This window comes from Orcinus orca, chromosome 19, assembly GCF_937001465.1.
Source record: "Orcinus orca chromosome 19, mOrcOrc1.1, whole genome shotgun sequence".
Taxonomy (NCBI): domain Eukaryota; kingdom Metazoa; phylum Chordata; class Mammalia; order Artiodactyla; family Delphinidae; genus Orcinus; species Orcinus orca.
The window spans coordinates 15,367,771-15,388,028 of NC_064577.1; the positions used below are offsets into that span (position 1 = coordinate 15,367,771).

Here is a 20,258-nt window from a genome sequence, read left to right on the forward strand (position 1 = left end):
TCCTTAGGATCTCCCAGGGCAGTGTAGAGGGTTAGGGTGTTAGGCAAGGCTTAGCGGGAGCTCCAGATGGAACCACAGGTAGAGCCAAGTCCCCTCTGGAAGTGCCGTGTCAGAGACTGGACAAGAAGCACGAGCTCTGCGATCCCTTTCAGTTTTACAATTCTGGTTTTGGGTTCTGAGATTCCAACAAGGGGCTTCTTAAACTTTTGGGGTCACAGACCTCTGTAGGAATGATAGAAGCTGTGTACCCTTTCACACCCCAAATGCACACACTCCTCACTCCGCAAACCGCTCTAGGCCCCGCGGCGGGCCCGCAGCCCCGGTGCAGGACTTCTGCCGGCCTCTGGGGTCCCGCACCGGCGACCTGGGCAGTTCTGCCGCTCAGCCGCTCAGCATCTGGTGCGGCTCCGCGTCAGGCGCGGGCGGGGGCGGGAGGGGGGCGTGCCGGGGGCGGGCCCAGGGCGGGCGCTGGCCACGCCCCTCGGCCGTGCGAGAGGCCGAGCTTGCTGCATTGCAGCCGCCGCGGCGCCGCTCGGCTCTTCACTCCCAACAATGGCGGCTCCGAGCCCGAGCGGCGGCGGCGGCTCCGGGGGCGGCAGCGGCAGCGGCACCCCGGGCCCCGTGGGGTCCCCGGCGCCCGGCCACCCGGCCGTCAGCAGCATGCAGGGTAAGGAAGGCGGCGGCGCCGAGACCCCGGCCCCCGGGCGCGGCCGTCGGAGTCGTCGCGGCCTGTCCCCGCGGCCACGGACGCCCCCGGACCCGGCTGAGGAAGCCACCGAGCCACCCGCGCCGGTCCGCCTCCCTCCCTCCCCGCTTCGCGCCCGGAGCCGGCCGCCCTGGGCTCGGCCTGGCTCCGGGCGGCGGGCCGCGCAGGCCCGGGCCGCGGCCTCCGCCCGCGCTCGGCCCGGCGGGGTCCCGACCGCCCGCGGGGGCCCACCTGGCCCGGGCCCGCCCCCGCGGCCACCCCCGCCGCCGCCACCGCCGCTTACCTGGCGCGCCCCGCCCGCCTTTCCGGGAACGCGCGGCCAGGGTGCGGCGGCGGGAGGCGGCCGGGGCCTGGCCCGCGGGTCCCGGCCGCCCAGGGCGGCGTCGTCGTCGTCGTCCCGGCCCCGCGCCCCTCGGCCCTGCGCCCCTCGGCCCCTCGGCCCCGCGCCCCGGCGCCCCGGCCCGGCTCCCCGCCGCCGCCGCAGTGGGGCCCGCTCAGGGCCATCTTGGTTCCCTGCGGGCGCCGCCGGGCCCGGCCGCCGCCTGACCTCTGGGCTCCGCGGTCCTCCTGGACCCTCGGTTTCCAAACTTCTGCAGGTTTCTGCTCGCTGGGCGGGTGGGGCGGGGGTGTTCAGGCCCGTGCCACCTGTAAGGTGATGAGACAGCCCTTGGCCTGGGAGAGGCCGGGGGTTTCTGTGTTAGCCTGGCATGCAGACCAAATAAATAAATAAATAAATAAAACAGAGGGAGCTCGGTTGAAATGCAGAGATCCGGGAAATCGAAAGGCAGGGGTCCGAGTGGTTCTCTGCGGGGACTGCACATCTGAAGCAGCCCTCCTAATTAATGACTTTCCCCAGTGGGAATGCTTATTAGCTCTATGTGGCTCTTGACAGGGGCTGTTGTGAAAATACCAGGCCCCAGCCCGTGAGGGACCGTTTCCTTGAGTTTACTGGGGAATTTTGAGTAGTAATGTTATCTTTGAAAACAGGGAATGTCAGAAATCTCTTGATAACTTTCGCAGACTTGCTTGCGTTAAATTATTAGCAGCGTCAGTTGGGGTACCCTTCGTGGTCCGTGTGACCATGGTTACTCTTTGATTAAAATCTTCCTAAAGGGCTCCGAGGTCTATCTTAACCGTCTGTCTGGTTAGGTTTGACGTTTGTTGAGTATTTCGGGTTTATGAGAGGGTGATTCATGAAGCAGAGGCGGGATTTTATTCAATTTTATATCCCTGTCCCCCTCCCCATGGGATATACGTAAGGAACAGTGATAGATATATACAGGATGATGTCAGAGCTCAGAGGACACTTTCTGTGCAGGCCCTCAGATAATTAATTCAAATTAAATTAGTTATTGGATGCCACTGTGTTGTACAATATACAGATGAAGTACAGGATGGGTTTCCTGATCTTCCAGCTCTACAGTCTCGGTGGTGGTGGTGGTGGTGCTGAAATGAAACAGCAAAATGACAATTTAAGATTATATTGCGTATCCAAAACAGGTGACTTACAAAGCTTATAAAAATGCAAGTTTTTTTTTTGGGTGGGGGGTAGGGGATGAGTAGGGAGGCTAATAGTTCGAAAAAGCTGTAGAAATTAATTTTTGTTCAAAAATGTTTATTGAGCATCTGCCTAGTGCCAGGCATAGTGCCCTAGTGCTGGGTATATAGAAGAGAATGAGTCAGATGGTCTCCTTCCTGATGGAGCTCACCCTCCTGATAGGATTGGGGAGGGAAGACAATATGCAGATAAATAAGAAAAATTGCTAATTGAGAAAAGTGTTATGAAGGTAACAAGCTGGGTTAGAAGTTAATGGGGGAGGGGGCAGTCTGCTTTGGTAAGATGGTCACAGAAGACCTGTCTGGAAAGAGGACTCTGTTACGATAAAGAAGAGGGTTCTAGGCAGAGGGAACAGTGTGTGTGAAGATTGCAAAGTAGGAAAGAGCTTGGAGTGTTCTAGGAACTCAGAGAAAGTCATCGTGTTTAGGAATTATTCTGATGCGCTCCATTCTCCTCTCCCACCCCTGAGTACTTTTTTTTTATGCCTTATGTATTTATTTAAGCTTTTATTGCACATATTTGACAGGTCCCTTCAGTTTTTTTGTTTGTTTGTTTTTGCGGTACGCGGGCCTCTCACTGTTGGGGCCTCTCCCGTTGTGGAGCACAGGCTCCGGACGCGCAGGCTCAGTGGCCATGGCTCACGGGCCCAGCCGCTCCGCCGCACGTGGGATCTTCCCGGACCGGGGCACGAACCCGTGTCCCCTGCATCGGCAGGCGGACTCTCAACCACTGCACCACCAGGGAAGCCCCCACCCCTGAGTTTTGAAACCCAGTAAACTGAACTTTCTAATAAGCAGAACCCAGTTTAAAAGGGAGAGGGAGGACATAAGACTTCTCTTTGAATTTTTGATGAATTTTCTTTTATCAGTACTGTGTCTAGCCTTGATTGACTCAGGAACCTGTTGTATCTTCTTGAACCTCTCTCAATTACTCAGAATGAAGAGAAGCACTTAAAACTCTCAGGACGTTTTCTCCCACAATCCAGGTTACAAAGCTTGAGCTTAAGCAGCTGTGTAGGATCTTTTTTGTCTTGTGATGTTAGAGCGCAACCTCCCTTACTTCACCTATCAGATCTTTGGCTTTAGATCATACTTCAGGTCCTTAGAAGATGTTTGGTAAATGCCACTCCCTCCCCACCCCCGCAAGCATGGTCACCTGCCACCCCCAAAGCACTGTCTCTCTGGGAGTTTTTAATGGCCAAGCTGTTTCCAATAGCAGGGTTTAGCTGTGGGACACGTGGAATACATGTCATATTAACAGACATTGGTGGTCGTTCTGTGTGAGAAGCACCGTGCTGGGCACTGGGTCACCCTGCACATTTTTTCATGGCTTGAGGTTTGTGGCCCAGGAGTGGTCTCAGTTGAGAATTATTGTTTTTTTTGGTTTTTTAATATCATAATGCTTGAGTTAAGCCAGAGCTCTGGTGTCCTGGATTTGAATCCCCTCATCGGGACTTAAGAATTTTGTGACCTTGGGCAACATGCTTAACCTCTCCAAGCCTGAGTTTCTCAGTTGGGAAGCAGGAATAATGCTTACCTTACAGGAACTTTGAGAATGCATGTAAAGTGTGGGCCTGACACACAGTAAGGATGTGATTGATGCATGTTAGCCATCATCATTGTTAATAGCAACAATACTCTTACTTGTAATGGTCTAATTAATTGTCTCTTTCATTATTAGCAGATGAGTCCCTAACGCCTCATGATCCATCACACAGTTTCTTTAGCTTCATTATTACTGGGTCCTACCCTTTTCTCTACCCTGTTTATTTCCATTTTTCATTATTGAGCGTTTCTGGTCAGAGTATTCTTGATGAGTCTTTATTCTCCCTGGGTTCAGGTAACTGCTCTGCCGTGTACAAGCTCTGTGACCTTGGGGAAATTACCTACATTTTCTGAACTCATCTGAGTTTCTTATCTGTTAAAATAGGGATAATACCTTACGGGGCTGTTGTGAGAATCACATTATTAGATTAATGCACATAAAAGGGCTTTGAAAATTATAAAATATCTATACGTATATAAGGATTGCTATTAGACATGGCTATTTAAATGCTTTAGTTACTAAACCCTTAAAATGTAGTAGATTTTTAAAAATCTCATGAACACAAGAAGTTAAATTTATTATAGGAGACTTAAAGCAGGGAAAAATAAAACTTTTCCTTAAACTTTACTTGGATAGCTGAGAAATGTCAGTTTTAAAAAAATGTGTAGAATAGTTAGAATCTATAATTGATTCTGAAAAACATGGAGACATTTGTAAAGTACTTGTTACAGGAACTGGTTATAAAGTATATGTGGTAAGTGCCTCTGATTCTCTTAATGAGCTCATGTAGGTAGTTTTTCTTTTTTTCTTTTCGAGTCTCAAATATAGATGTATAACAGAAAAGTTATGGACTAGTCCAGTCCTTACCCATTTACCCTCAGCTGAACATTTTATAAATATCAATTTAAGTAAAAAGATGATAGCTAGATTTTACTTTTAAAAAATGTGCAAAATGTACAGCGTAGCGACTATAGTTAATAATGCTGTATTGCATATTTGAAAGCTGCTACGAGTAGAGCTTAAAAGTTCTCATCACAAGAAAAAAAAATTATTTAACTGTGTGCGGTGACAGATGTTAACTAGACTTACTGTGTGGGGATCATTTCACAACATGTACAAATAGTGAATCAAGTTGTACACCTGAAACTAATATAATGTATGTCAATTATACCTCAGTAAAAATATTTACAAAATAAAAGAAAATACACAGAACTTTCAAGTGTAATGAAACATACCTGTTAAGAAAAAGTGAAGATTTAAAATCAGTACACTTTTTTCTCTCAATAATATTTGAATATAAAAAATTAGTATGAAATGCCCTATTTGTGATTATATTTGACTGTCTTTCTATTTTTACCATTTAGTTTGTGGTTTTCAAGAACCATAGGAGGGTGCCTTTATCCCAATTTAAAGAACTGAATTGTGCTGACAATGGATAAGGTACCAAACCCTAGAATTGCTTGCCTTTCCCACTGTGTTGCACACTATTTCTTTCACCATTTATTTGACATAACCTGATAAATAAAATCCAGGTCAGGAAATCGGTCCCTCCTCAAAGCACATATTGCATTTCTGTATGTTCCTTAAAAAGGAGAGCAACCCTAGTATTAAAATTTAAAAAGTAGAAAAATATAACGCTTTCAGGATACTGATTTTCTCACATTTTCTTTTAATGTCCCTTATTAGAGTGTGAGTGTGTGTTGAAACTTGTTTAAGATGGGATGTTAGTGAATGCTGTATTTTGAGTCATGTTTCTTTTTTTGCAAATTTCTCTTTTTCCATTCAATTTCTATTACCTAATTTGAGAAGCTGGGTTGATTTGGGCCCATAGAGTTTTTATTTTTAGGGGTCTGGAGGTCAAAATCAACTCCATCACACATAATTCAGGTCAGTCTGCATCTCTAGGAGATAGAGACAGTCCACATGATACAACCTGAGGAAGTTTAATTCAGATTTAAAATTAAGAAGGGAAACTAATAGTTAACACAGCTCTTTTTTCACTGTCTTTACCTAATTTGATGCTCATAAGTGCTCTTTAAGGGTAGATGAGCATGGTCTCCTTTCATATATTAGGGAACTGACGTTTAAATTAAGGATTTTGCCCTAGTTGAAGTGGGTTTTAATCCACCTGGTGACAGGCAGCCTTTGCTCTTTCTACTCTTCTACCCAGGTTCACATGGTTTCTCCGAGCTCTATTTAAGTCATTTCAGCCATTCAGGTCTGAGAGAAGAATCTTTGCCAGAAGTGATGCAGATTCAGGAATAGAAGGAAGAGATTATTTTAGGTTTCAGTCAGGGGGTGGAAGCTGTATGCATCCAGCCATGTTTGGGTTGATTTTGGAGCCTTAGGGCTTTCTGATGCTTCTTTGTGTTGCAGAGTTCTGAACTCGCTGGGGCGTTTACCCTGGCACTTTGAATTTGGGGGCATTTTGATTGCAAATCTACAGGCAAGTAGAAAACTTTAATTAGATGTTGAAAGGTAATAGAACTCTTTCAACACTATGCATAGTATGGAAAAGGCACCCACTTAGCATAAGAGTTAATAGCATACGTTGCCGTCCTGGCTAAATTTGTCATCTTGGCAACTTACTGTCCTGCTAATGGGCATGGGTTAGCTTCTGGCCCTTTTCCCCAACTCCAGGAAGTCTCCATGTGTCTCTTCACACTCTTGGCAAGGTTGAGAATTAACATGAACCTGTAGAAAGGATTCAAGGGCAAGGAGAGAGGAGATTGGGCTGACTTAACAGCCACGCGGTGAGAGGGAGCATTGGCCAGTAGTTAACACAGCTCAAGATGGACCTTTACAAAGAAGCTGGCATTCCCATCGTGCACGGCTTGATTCTTGAAGAACAGCATGACATTCCCCACCAGGGAGAAGGATGGTGGAAGTGGACACCACAGCAGCTCTTTCAAGCTGTATTATATCTCATCTTACCAACAGTCACCCAAAGTATTCAAAAGGGGGAAGCTAGAAAAGGGTTGCCAGATAGATCTCTGTTATATATCTGACACATATATGTGTGTCTATCTGTGCCTGACTTTGCTGAAAAATAAGCGACATTAAATGGCTCTCCTGATGCGTTTGCCAGTGACCCTGAGATCTGGGTTAGGTTCCTGCCAGGAGACAGTACCCACTCCGGAGTTAAGTCCTCAGGACAGCAGGCTGGGTGTAGGAAGGGCTGAAACGGAGAGGCAGAGTGTGGAATCCTTTGTTTTTATCTCTCGGTGACAGGAAATGAAAGGAGAGGGACTGTTTGTGTGGGTTAAGCTGGTCTGATAGGGAAGGTACCATAATCGTTGCTCACCTGAGGGAGATACCAGGAATAATAATGACTCTGATAACATTAACCTGCGCTATCCCAGGCTCTGTGTTGCATTTATTACCTTATTTAATCATCACAAAACACTTTCCGGTATTATTATTCTGTTTTACAGATGAGAAAATTGAGGCTCATAGAGGTTAGATACTTGCCCACAGTCACATGGTTGATGAGTTGCTCTCCCCGGGTGTACTGGGCTTCATTGAACGGGCTCCATGGTAATACAGTGCTTACTTACAAACCGAAGAGTGAATAAGGTGGTCATCAGCCACAGGAGGGAGAGGGACTGGCATGTGAGGGCTGACAAGATCCTGAATTTTTAAAAATGTGGGAAGGATTAGTATTCATAAAATCATGAGTGGTTCTGGATGACGCAAATAACCTGGAATTACTAAATGAAGGTGGGTCCCTTTTAAGCTTGAGAAAGGTGAAGTCAGGAAAGCTCAAGGAAGTAACACAGCAGGAAATCTTGTGGAACTCACTCTGAGTACAATGAAAATACAAAGTTTGGATAAGCTTAGATAAATGCTGAGATGTTAGAGTCATAATGGTATACTATGAGTAACTTTACAGTTGAAGGCACTCGCCAACATTTCGGGGTTGAAGTTGGAAGGCGGCAAGCTGCTGGCCTCTTCATGCTTGTGGCAGAAGGAAGATTTGGGAGCTTGGTCTGTGGGCCTGACCCAGTAAGGCAGGCAGCTGTGATTTTCTTTGTATCAGTGTGGCTTCATACTGGAGTTCATTATCCCTTTTCAGCATTACCAGAATCCAGGGTGTCCAGGAAACTATAAGGCGCTACTAAGGAGGTGGGAAGCTACTTACGCCCCTGTCCCGCCCTCCCCCCCGTTACACCCTCAGCCCAGGCGAAGGGCAGTGTGGATGGTCGCTGTGCCCCATGAGGGCCACTAGACAATCAAAATTACACGTGGACACGCTGTTTCAAATTCTAAGGTCACTTGATATTATTCTTAATTTTATATATAAATGAGGAAACTGGGGCTCAAGCAAGATGCCTCTTTTGAGTTTCACAGTTGGTACTAGAACCCTGGTCTGACATTCTTCATTTTGTTTTCTACTTTCTCAAATACTCTTTGCCTTTGGTTTTAATATACACTTATGCACATCTTAAACAGCCTTTTAAATGGATACAGGCAAGCTCACTTTATTTGGTAAATACAGTAAATTGTAGGTTTCCAGTTATGGCCAGTTAAGGACTCTCAAAATTGAGGTTGGACGGTGAGAATGAGGGGAAAATGTGGTGGGAGAGTCCTGGTGAGAAAAAGGAGGGGAAAAAACCCCACAGAGCTTTATTTCTTTGGTAGGCCTACTAGCACCCTGCCGTGTACATCTCAATATTTATTCTTGGGGGTCTGAGATTTAATGAAAAGAAACTTGGCTGGGGCCATGTACTTTCCCACATCTGTACTGTAAGCACCAACTCTCTGACCTTTGCGGTTTCTTTTTTTTTTTTTGGCTGCGTTGGGGCTTTGTTGCTGTGCGTGGGCTTCCTCTAGTTGCAGCGGGCGGGGGCTACTCTTCATTGTGGTGCGCGGGCTTCTCAGTTGGAGCACGTGGACTCAATAGTTGAGGCTTGCTGGCTCTAGAGTGCAGGCTCAGTAGCTGTAGCGCACAGGCTTAGTTGCTCCGCGGCATGTGGGATCTACCCAGACCTGGGATCGAACCCTTGTCCCCTGCATTGGCAGGCAGATTCTTAACCACTGCGCCACCAGGGAAGTCCCCCTGGTTCTTTTCCATATATATAATCTCTCTCTATAGAGTTTCTCCCCCCCACCCCCGTGTGTGTGTGTGTGTGTGTGTGTGTGTGTGTGTGTGTGTGTGTGTATAGTCTTTTAGAGGTCTAGAAAGATTTAGGTAATGGCTTTTTATCTGATTTAATTGATAAGATTACATGGAGTTCCAAGGAAAAGCTGAGCCATCTGTTCCAGCTACTTTAGACTGTGCTTGTCAGTTAGCAAGACTTTTCTGAGTGAGAAATAATGCAGAGATAGATGTAGGTATGAGTCCTTAGAATCTGTTCATCTGGTCACTTCATCCATAATTAGGTAAAAAGAGCAAGTCTGTAGTTATGCTTTGAGAATTTCACCCCTCCCCTTGTAGCTACATGTATGGATTCTGTACTGATGACAGAACTTCAAGTTTTGAGAATTTTTTGGCATTTAAAAGTGGGCTTAACTTCTGATGTGTTAGGGGAGTAATTGGTGACATTCTAACATTCCCAGTTACATATATCTTATATTTTTTCCTATCCATTATACTTTTATCCTTTAACTTATTTTTATACAACTATACAGATCCAATTCATTCTTTTTCACATACTTCTCAGATTTATTTTTCTTGCTCCTTTCCCCATTCATCTTGCTATTTAGTTCACCTCTTTGCTCACCTTTTATTTTTGCTACCTAGTAGCACCTATTGAGCGTATTTAGAGCTAAAAAGAGAATAGTAACTATCCCTTGAAATTGTTTCAGTGTTTCACCAGCTTCCTCTCTAGTCTCCAGGTGAATTTTCCGTTCCCTCTTCCAGCGGAGGGGGTGGGAGATGGGCTTCTGAGCTGCGGCCAGGCTCCTCCGTGTTTCCTATTCCACTGCTGCTTCCACAGTGCCAGCTGCCAGCTCCCTTTCCTCCTGACTTTTGCCAGCTCGTTTTGCCTGGTAGGAGGCTGGCTGGTGTTTAGTTGCTTAGGCTTATAAGATCCACAGAATCCATTTTTTGTTGTTTGTTTGTTTGTTTGTGTTTCCTTCTGAAGTCTGTTCCTGCTGCACATCTGGCGGGGGTGGGGGGGGCGAGGGGGCGGGCAGCACGTGTATCTCAGCAGTAGAGATACAAGTGTCAGGGCACTGCCTCCAGTTTGCCCCCAGGACTTTGTCCCTTGATGTCTCCACTCCCACTTCCTCCCACTTTGCCATCAGGTAGTAAGTAGGCAGTGGGTTACTTTTGTGTCCCAAAGGTACCTTCATGTCAGAGTAGCTACATTAGCCATTTTTCAGGTTTTGTGCATTATAGGTGCTATATCTTAAAATCCTAGGAATTTCAAAGCTGGATGGGAAAGACTACTTAAACATATCCATTTTAGTCCTGGATTTTTTTTTTCCTGCAAGTTTTGATTGAATTTATATAACTACAACTTGAGTGATACTCATTCTAAATTTGCTTTCCCTATTTTGTTCCGCAAAGCAATAATAAACACAAGCATAGGTAGACCACTGAGAAAACTAGAAATTCACCCAATAGACTATGATGGCAAATGAATATTTTGGGAAGGCTTTTGTTTTGAACAGCTTACTTTACTGGGTGCATTTTACAAAACTACATCTGTATAAATATATGCATAAGGTATAACGAGGCCCAATTGAATTTGGAAAATATGTTTATGTTTCTAAGGAGAATTCAGAGGTTTTCTTCCTATAACTGCTATAGTCCTACTTACCGTTTCTAGGGACATGGTCTTTTTTCAGGGCTACTTCACAGGAATTTAAGCACCTCTTTAGTAGTTCACTGTCTTATCATTTGAGGTTAGCTCACTGGCAGAATGTTGCTATGTGTGTTTAGCTCTCACAATTTATCAACTGCCAAAGCTTTTGAATCAGGGGTAGTAGTTAATCGAGTAATTCCAAGTCAGTAATTTGAGTTAATGAAATAGCTTGTGATATGTTCTGAACTTGTAGAATGAAGAAATTGACAAAACTGTCTTAAAAGTTGTTCTTAACTTCCAAGGGCTAATAGCTGTTCTTTTTATTGAATAGATGTGAAAATTAACGGTAAAGACAACATAACTCTTATAATTTAAACTTGATTTCAGTTTCGTATAATAAAGTACAATTAAGTCAGAAAGAGCTGAGTTTTTGAAGAAAACCCGTATGTTATAGTTCTGCCTGTGATGGTGGAGGTTATATGATTTGAACTGTTGTTGAATGTAAAATAAAAATGCTATGTCATGTTCTAATTTTGGTTTGTTTGATTTACAGTAAATGAACTGGAACTTATCTCTTTTACTTTAGGCTTTCAGATAAACTTCTGTGAAAAGGCACAAAGTAAGCTACAAATTTTATGATATTATGCTACTTAATTTTTTTATATCCATCTTGGTATTGGGAATGTGTCCACTATTGTTTCAACTAACCAACCATGGTAATTTTACTTTAAAAGAGCTTCCATTTTTCATTCATTTTCCAAATACAAAAAAAAACAACAACTGTGTTATATTCTTGCTTTCACTTGCAATTGAAATAGGAGAAACATATATGTAGGTATTCAAATGTATGTAAGTATAGAAAGATGTATATAGATATAGACAGATGTACTAGATTTAGAAAGAGGTATAGAAAGACATCTATTCATATGTATATAGTTATATAGAAAGATGTACATAGATATTTGGACTTAGCCATAATTTAAATCACAGGTTGAGGAAAGTTCACTTTTAAGATTGGAGTGCAGAAAGTATACAGTATAACTGTATTCTGAGACCTCATGCTTTAAAATTGATTTATTTTAAAGGATACGTTTAATGAATTTTAACTTTCTTCTTTAAAACAGAGCTTTTTTCTTCCTCCTCCCCACCCCCCAATATAGACTAGGGTTTTTGTTTGTTTGTTTTTTAATAAATTTATTGATTTTATTTATTTATTTTTGGCTGCATTGGGTCTTCGTTGCCACGTGCAGTCTTTCTCTAGTTGCGGCGAGCAAAGGCTACTCTTCGTTGCCGTGCACGGGTTTCTTCTTGCAGTGGCTTTTCTTGTTGCGGAGCACGGGCACTAGGTGCGCGGACTTCAGTAGCTGTGGCTTGCGGGCTTCAGTAGTTGTGGTTCACGGGCTCTAGAGCGCAGGCTCAGTAGTTGTGGCACATGGGCTTAGTTGCTCCGTGGCATGTGGGATCTTCCTGGACCAGGGCTCAAACCTGTGTCCCCTGCATTGGCAGGTGGATTCTTAACCACTGCGCCACCAGGGAAGCCTTAGATTAGGGTTGTATATTAGGGTACCAGTCTTCATATACTACAGAATAGGTTTTCTATAAGAAAGCAAAATTTATAAAGCCAAAACAAATGCATTTTAAACTTAAATGTCATTTGTATAAAATGCAGTTTAAAAAATCCCAAGAAGGCTATTCTCCAGTTAACTTAAATATATCCCAAAATATAATGTATTCATCTTCTGCTTGTTGACTCAGTTCCCTGACCAGGGATTGAACCTGGACCACGGCAGTGAGAGCCTGGAATCCTAACCACTAGGCCACCAGGGAACTCCCACGACCGCCTTTTGATGTACATCATTGTCTTTTCCCCCCAGCTTTATGAGATGTAGTTGACATGACACTGTGTAAGTTTAAGGTGTACGCATGATGATTTGATGCCCTTACATATTGCGAAGTGATTACCACAGTAGGGTTAGTTAACACCTCCATCACCTCACATAATTAGTATTTCTTTTTTTGTAGTAAGAACCTTTAAGATCTACTCTCCTAGCAACTTTCAAGTATATAATGCTGTATTGTTAACTGTAGTCACCATGCTGTTACCTTTTAGATCCTCTGATGTGTATCATTCTTAAGTAAGTTAGTTCAAACGAAATAAAGTTTAACCTGGAGAAAGCATTTCTGCTGTTTTAAAATTTTCTGATGGAATCAAAATGCTTAATTTCCATTGGTTGAACATTGTGACTTCCTTTGAAAAGCAGTGAACAAAAATTTATTTCTTGATTGGTTTATCCATGATATAAATATATAATGAGCAATAGAGTAAGGCAGCTAGATCCTAGGATAAAATTTTTTAATTGGTCCATTATTGTCATCCGTCTCTTACCTTAAACTAAAAATAGTATACGATTTCCTGCTCATAGTGAACCTACATATATGATATATATCTACATGTAATGTAGTTACAGCTTCTATTTTATGCTATATTTTAATTTTAACACAGTTTTTAGCTTTCTGTTTAAGTATTTCTGTTAATATTTAATATACTTTTAAATTTTTATTTACATATTGACAGAAAATCTAATTTAAGAAAAATGCTGACATTTTAAAAATTTAAAACTGCATTTGCACTGTTGCTTTTTTTCTCTTAGTCCTATTGTGAACATAAAACAAGAGAAACATTGATTTTATTAAATTTAAAATTGTGTATACAGTGACTGTAAATGGCTCTGTAGGTAGATGTAAAATGCCTTTAGACTTTCTAAGTGGTACTGTCCTCTCCCATTGTTACAGAAATGATAGGTTTGCAGTGCTGCTTGCTTTATTAACACGCGGCGGAACCTAACTGTATTCCCACTTGATGCCCACTTTTGGTTGCCTTCACTACCTGTTTACACTGTGACTGCTTTCTCATATCTCCCCTTTTATTTCTCCCTCTGTCTTTGGGAGGTCCTTCTCTTAATTTTCCAGCTTTTGGAATTCATACAGTTTTATACATTCATTCACAGAGCACATGTTGGACACATAGGTACCATCGAATGAGGGAGATTATTGGGGCAGAAGTGAATGGAATAGGTCTCTGCCCTTAGCGGGCTCTTAGTGCAGTGGATGAGGGTTGTTCCTGCGTTGATTGCAAGCATACGACTACTGATGCTGCGGATTGACTAGTAGCTGAACCCAGGATGAGGTGGTACAGGAACGCATATGTACTGGGCACCTTTGCTTCCACTGTTTTGTCCTGAGAGAGAACTAACATGAGGGCTGCTGTGGGGTCTCACGATAGCTGCTTTTCTGATTGGAGACCACGGCTCAGAGATCCAACAATGGCCTGTCCTGCTTTGGAGTCAAGCAGAGCTGTCTGTGCTGGCTCGGACCTCAGTGGAAGTCTTGAGGAAGGGGAGGATTGGACCTGAATGATGGTACGGAGGGCCAGCTCTGAGGTCACAGCATTTATTTTTGAACTCTTGGTTCCTATATTTTAGGGTAAGTTTTCAGTTGCTTACATATATTAACACTTTTTCTCAAGCTGGTCCTATGATTTGCATGTCTTAAAAGTTATAAGTGCAATTTGGTAATGTTTTCAGAAAATCAGTCTTCCAGTTTGCTCTGGAATATAGCCATTAACTGTATGTTAAAAGTAGCCACTCATTTCTTTAAAAATAAAGGGCTTGAAATCACCAAAGCAATGTTTTCTTGACTATTAGGGCATACTCTAGTGCCAGTTTTATTTTAAGGGTGTTTCAGAATTTTCAGAAAAACTACAGTTTAATTCATTAAAAATAATTACATAGCATACAGTAGTTGTAGGAGGGGATGGAGTACAAAGAACACAAAAGTACATATTGTTAAAAGTCCACTATGTTTGAGTCTGCTTCAAATGCTCAATTCTCCATCATAAACCAAAAAGACTTATTTTAAGATGATTCTGATGACTAATGGAAGCTCTGAAGGATTAATTTTCCCCCATTGTTTGACTTACACATAGTTTTTATTTTTTATATTTGTACATTACTGTTCCAATCAGTCTATTACAATTGCCTGTTACAAGTTAGTGGCGTTTTATTGGTGATGTGTGTGTAGGTTTTTAACACACACACAAATAGTGTGAGACTGCATATTTAATTTTGGAACCAGATTTTTATAGAAATTCAATAAAAATCCACTTTGCACCTCATGATCTTTTTTATCAATTATAGTTTCTGCATTTATTTGCTTTTTGGTTTTCTAAATATATATAAGATAATATATATTTAATATAAAATTGTTATTTGAGCCAACAGTGTTATATTTCTTTAACACTGTTAGATTATTGAATTTTTCTAAGGTCTGTATGTAAGACTACATCAGGGGAAAATGTTTTTTTCCCATGTAGAGCTCCTACATTTAGAGGGTTGATTAGTTCATCATTTACCATTTGGAGATAATGATTTTGTACTTGTAAATATGTTTATGTGATTTATGACTCAGTTTGAATGATCATATCTCAGTGGCTTTAATGAGCTAACTTGAAAACATAGTTCTTTAGAATATGATTTGCTTTGCTTTATAAAACCAATTTTGCAGGGGGAGGGGGGCAGAGATTTGCCTAGAAACAGTTTTTGAGATATGGTTTTGTAAATGTCAAATTTACCTTAGCGTATCGGCATTTTGACTTTCTGCTTGTATGAGAATTGTGACCCATTAAAGATCCCAGGGCACGGGGATTTTCCTCAGAAAATGCCTAGTAGAATCCTGTGCCGATCAAAGTGAGAGTAGTTAGGAATTTGGCAAATACTCTTAATAATTTAGTTTTCATACAAGGGCACTTTTAGCCTTTTTTTCCCCCCTTACTGCAGTGCATTTTCCGCCCATGGCTGTAGAGTTTTTGAGTGCTAAAGACAAGTTTTGGTAAGTGTTGAGTTTCCGTAGCTTTGCCTTTTTTACTTTTGATAGCTCTAAAAAGATTTAATGGCTTTAAAAATTTGTTTTACTTGAGAATGTTTGCATAGCAACATGTATTTAGAAAATTACATGTTGCAGAGCTGACTGTTATCCTTGAAGTCATTAATAGAAATTAGATTACAGGTATTGATCGCTTTTGGTAACACTGCACACCAAAGTATTTGGGGGGAAAATGGAGGTATCCTAATGACAGATTTTCATTTCATTGTGAAACTATTCTTTTTAAATAAGTACCCCAAATTGTTTTTAAATTGGTAATAATAAAAATGAAACCGTAAAGAGGAGGAAGGATGTTTTGTGAATCTTCCCAGAAGTCTGAGGAAGTCATTAATAAGTTTACTGATCTGATAAGTTCTGTAAAAGATGATGTTTCACTCAAGAGAGTATTTGACTTTACTGGAGGTGAGTATAGACAACCACGGGAAGGAAGGAGTGGAGGGAGGGTCAAGCTGTCCCGTGTTTAAAACTAAGAGCTTAGAACATTCAACTAATTAAACTTCTAATTTCCTATTTTATGTAACAAAAATCTATACCCAATGACTAAAATTTTATTGTTTGGAATTTATTAAGCTCACCTAAGTTTTTCAGCAATCCTAAGAAACAGAATGACCACATTTGCTACTACTGGAGGGTAACATGGTTTATTTAAATCTAAATACACGCTGAACTTAGTTACAAAATGAGACTATTGTAGGGTTTGCCGTAAGCCCCTAGGACTGAGCGTCTAGTACATTCATCACTGTCTGTGGACCATGATGAACTGCCAGGGGAAAGCCCAAGCTTTCCAACAGCCTTTATACTAACCGAAGCCCAAGAATCGTTGTATAGGCTGAGTCAAGGTTCATGCATCCCCTTTATACCATATACCATTCCAAGGGGAATGCTACTTAATTATCTTTGATCTTGGAAGTGGTGGGAACATTAATTCTTCCTGAAAATTGGTTTTGTTGCTAGAGGAAGGAAGGTTTCAAATATCTATTGCACCTTAAAAATCATTTGGAGAAGCTTACTGTGTGGTGTTTTTGAATGAGAAAAAAATTAGTGATTCTCCCACATTGCAGAAAGTTTCCTTTTATTTGCCAGTTGAACTTTACGATAAGCAATGAAAGGATATTTGACAAAACTTTTGTGAGAAGTTTCCAGAAATTATTCCCAACTGACTCTCCAGTTAATCAGAGTGGTTTTCAATTTAGCTTATAAATTTAGGGTGATGGTTTTCAAACAAGGAATAGTAAATACTTGAATTCTTACTGCATGATTTTATGAGTGCTTTCAAAATCCAGATACAAGTGTCTAGATGAAAAGATGTTCTAGAAGAAACTTGGCACCTGCCATGTTGGTGTTGATTTTCTCATTAGGTAGAAATCAGTGAACATTAATCAGAAGTGAAAATCAAGTGTATACATATTTACTCCCCTTCAGAGAACCTCTTAAAAGGTTAAATAAACAGAGGCACAAATATAACATTTAACAAACATATCTATACCGCTAATGGTAAGAGGCACTGGGGTCTTTAAAGATGGATTAAATCTAGAGCCTACTCTGAAGAAGTTTATGTTCGTTGAGAAATTGAACATGTAGTGACAGACTATGTGGTAGAAATAATAACAACAGATAACTCTCATTTACCGTGTGCTAAACTCTGTTCTAAGCTTTTTATTTATCTAATCTTATCTATCACTTTATTTAAATTATCTAAGTAAGTTATTAACTCTTTATTTCTTCCAACAATCTTATGAAGTAGGTATAATAGTTATTATAGATGAGGAATGGAAGCACAGAAAGGTTAAGGGAATTTTCTAAAGTCATACAGCTAAGGAGTAGCAGACTGTGTGACCTTGGTTTGGTCACAGGTTACATGCTATAAACCATAGTGTTTTATTGATTCTTGAAAGAAAGCGGTGAGCACTCATAGGAATGATTTTCTAAACCAAATGGCTTTTGAGGAGTCTTCACTTGAAAATTGTCATGAGATCTGGACATACATTTATATATCATTTTTGATTTTCTGGCCCTGGAGAGTTTCAAAACGTTATCTAACAAGCCTGACTGAACATTAAGTGGAAAGATTCCTTCTTGTGGCTCCAAAGCTAGGAACAGAGGGATCTGCCACTAGGGAGAAAGTATTTTCAAAAAATCAGAATTATTCTGGCCTAGACAGATGCAGAGAATGGATTGCTTTGGGATTCTCAAACGACTTGTGTGTCTGGGGAACAGCTGACCAAGATGAGTAGGTCAGGAGACTGGGGAGTCAGTGAACAAGGTGGCCATGTGCTGTGTGAGGACAGATTTGTGTACAGGCTCTTAAAAACGAATTGATGTCTTCAGATTTATGTCCCTCCTACTTTCTTATAGTTAGGGGTGGAAGAAAGCACATTATTTAATTTTTTAAAAAACGTTTAATTATAGAAGTTTTCAAACTTAGAATAATATAGTGAACCCCATGTACCCATTACATGGCTTCAGCAATTGCCAGCATGTGGCCGATTTTATTTCATTTGTTCCTCCTCCCTCCACCTGTCTCTACTAAAAAAATTTAAAGCTGATTCTGATTATCATGATTTCATCCACAAATGTGTGTGTCACACATCTTTTAAGTGATAAGGACTCTTAAATACAGAACTTTAATGCCATTATCACACTGTTAAATAAACAAAACAATATTATCAGATAGCCACTCAATGTTCAGATTTCCTCAGATGCCCTACAAATGCCTTATTTACAGTTGATTTGCTCCAACTTGAGGTCTCAACAAGGTCCACACACATACTGCATTTGGTTCATATGTCTCAAGTTTCTTTACAGTAGTTCCCTCTTCTCTCCTTTTTTCTTGCCATTTATTCATTGAAAAAAAATGGGTCTTTTTTTGGTAGCATTTTGCACATTTTGGATTTGGCTGATTACATCCTTTTAGTAATTAGTGTTTCACATTGCCCTATATTTCCTGTTAATTTGTAGTTAGAAATAAGGGCTTTGATCACATAGATATTCAAATTTTTGGCAAAAACACTTGGTAGGTGGTGCTGTGTATTTTTTGTTGTGTCACATCAGGAGGCATACGATTTCTGGTTGCAGCTCTTGTTAAGATTGATCAGTGGGCTTTGGTGCCGTCAGTGTGTTTCATATGGGATAAAGTTCCCCATCAGCCTTTCACCTGATGGTTCTGGCTACCATCAGTGATTTTTGTCTAGATTAATTCTTTCATTCGGGACTGGTTAACTTGTGTTTCTAAACGTTTGTGGACTCTGCAAATAGTTGCTGTTGTCAACCAAGAAACAAAGTTTGTGTTTGGGGCATACTATCAAATGCAAATTATTGCATTGATCATCTATGACTTAACTGCACCAGTGCTGAAGGATATGAAGTACGTGACTGAACAGGGTTAGTGAAATGCAAGAGTTGCTTAAGACATTGTCACTACTAAAAGGTGAATAATGACACCTGTTGGACAAGTACGTACCAGTCACTGAGAAGGTAATTGCCAACTGGAACACAAGTAGTTCACGTGTTTTTTATATCTTGGATGAGAACTCCTATTTACTTCTAGTCTCACCAAACTGCCTTTCGATGACTATCTCTGGTTCCCAAGTACTGGCAAGATAATGCTTGAAGGACCTGAGCATTCTAATCACTGAATATAAATTAATGAGCAAAGCTGGAATCTGGTTTGGGACTGATCTTAATTTGGCAGAACTGGTCTCACATACCCACTGGTTCTTCGACTTCACCAGAGATCAAGAGATCTTTAAAAGTCCCAAACCAGATTCCAGCTTTCTTAAGCAACTCTCCCATTTCACTATCCCTGTTCAGTCACCCGTCTTGTAACTACACTATTAAAGTCTCCACGTGGTGATGTTCTAACACTGATTTGACCTTGCACAATTTGTAAATAACAAATCAGAGACATTTCAGTCAGGATACTCTCATGTACTGTATATTTAGAAAGTAGATAGGGTGCAGTATATCCTCTTTGAGTGCCGTTTAACTCTCTTTATTAATCTTATTCTAACCTTTTAAAAACCTTAATTTATAGAATACATTTATGGGCAACAAATAGTACTTAATTGTGTCCACTGAGAAGTGAAAGTGTTAGTCACATCTTAATGTTTTTTTTTAAACCGGGAAGGATTATTCTGCGGGGTACAAAGAAGCTATTTGGATGTTGGTGAGAGGAGTATAATAGTGCTGTAGCTATTGCTTATACATATACAATATTAGCTTTGTATGGAAGATGCTGATTCGTTTTCCACCTCTGTTATTTGCTTTGGTAGTAACACAGTTGGTTTGAATTTAAATTTGGATTGTGAATTATTACTTAAAATTTCTTTAAAAAGATGTATAGGATAATACAGCACTGAAATGGAAAACGTTGGCTGAGTGTATAAAAGATGATCACAAGCCATGCAACGTGAGGCAGTTAAAAATGCCAGCTATCTTGTTTTAAAGCCAGAGGATGGCCGACTAATCCGTGTGTCATGAAGTTCTATAGTCAGGAGCATCTCTCTCGTTAAAGCTTGCTGGCTAACTTTCTCAGAGAACCTATTTAACTTCTAGTTACGCATCTTTCGATTAATGAGAACAAAAGAAGCAACTAATTAGATCTATTGCAAAGTATGGATAAGACCCCCAGTCAAGATGTCTGAGTGAAACTGTTTGTCCTAAAGGTGTTAAATCAAAACTTGGGCTTGGATTATTCATTTATTCAAGGAATATTTGAGTTCCTGTGACACGCAGGTGCTTTTTTTATGGAAAGTCA

General features: G+C 41.2%; 1 protein-coding gene across 6 annotated transcripts in view; it reads left to right on the forward strand.

Moving 5' to 3' along the window:
* Positions 1-488: 488 nt before the first annotated feature.
* MAP2K4 (mitogen-activated protein kinase kinase 4) overlaps positions 489-20,258 on the forward strand; it is a 108,996-nt gene continuing 89,226 nt past the window's right edge. For 2 of the 6 annotated variants that reach the window (XR_004481833.2, XM_004266829.4), the window contains exons 1-2: positions 497-667; positions 11,148-11,180. Coding sequence is in view for 3 of the 6 variants with exons in the window: in XM_004266829.4 (XP_004266877.1) it covers positions 553-667; positions 11,148-11,180 (148 nt within the window). In the remaining 3 variants the exon portion in view is untranslated. Of the gene's footprint in view, positions 668-11,147; positions 11,181-12,321; positions 12,466-20,258 lie in introns of those variants that run through there. The other 4 variants (XR_004481832.2, XM_004266830.3, XM_049702248.1 and 1 more) reach the window with 4 other exon arrangements.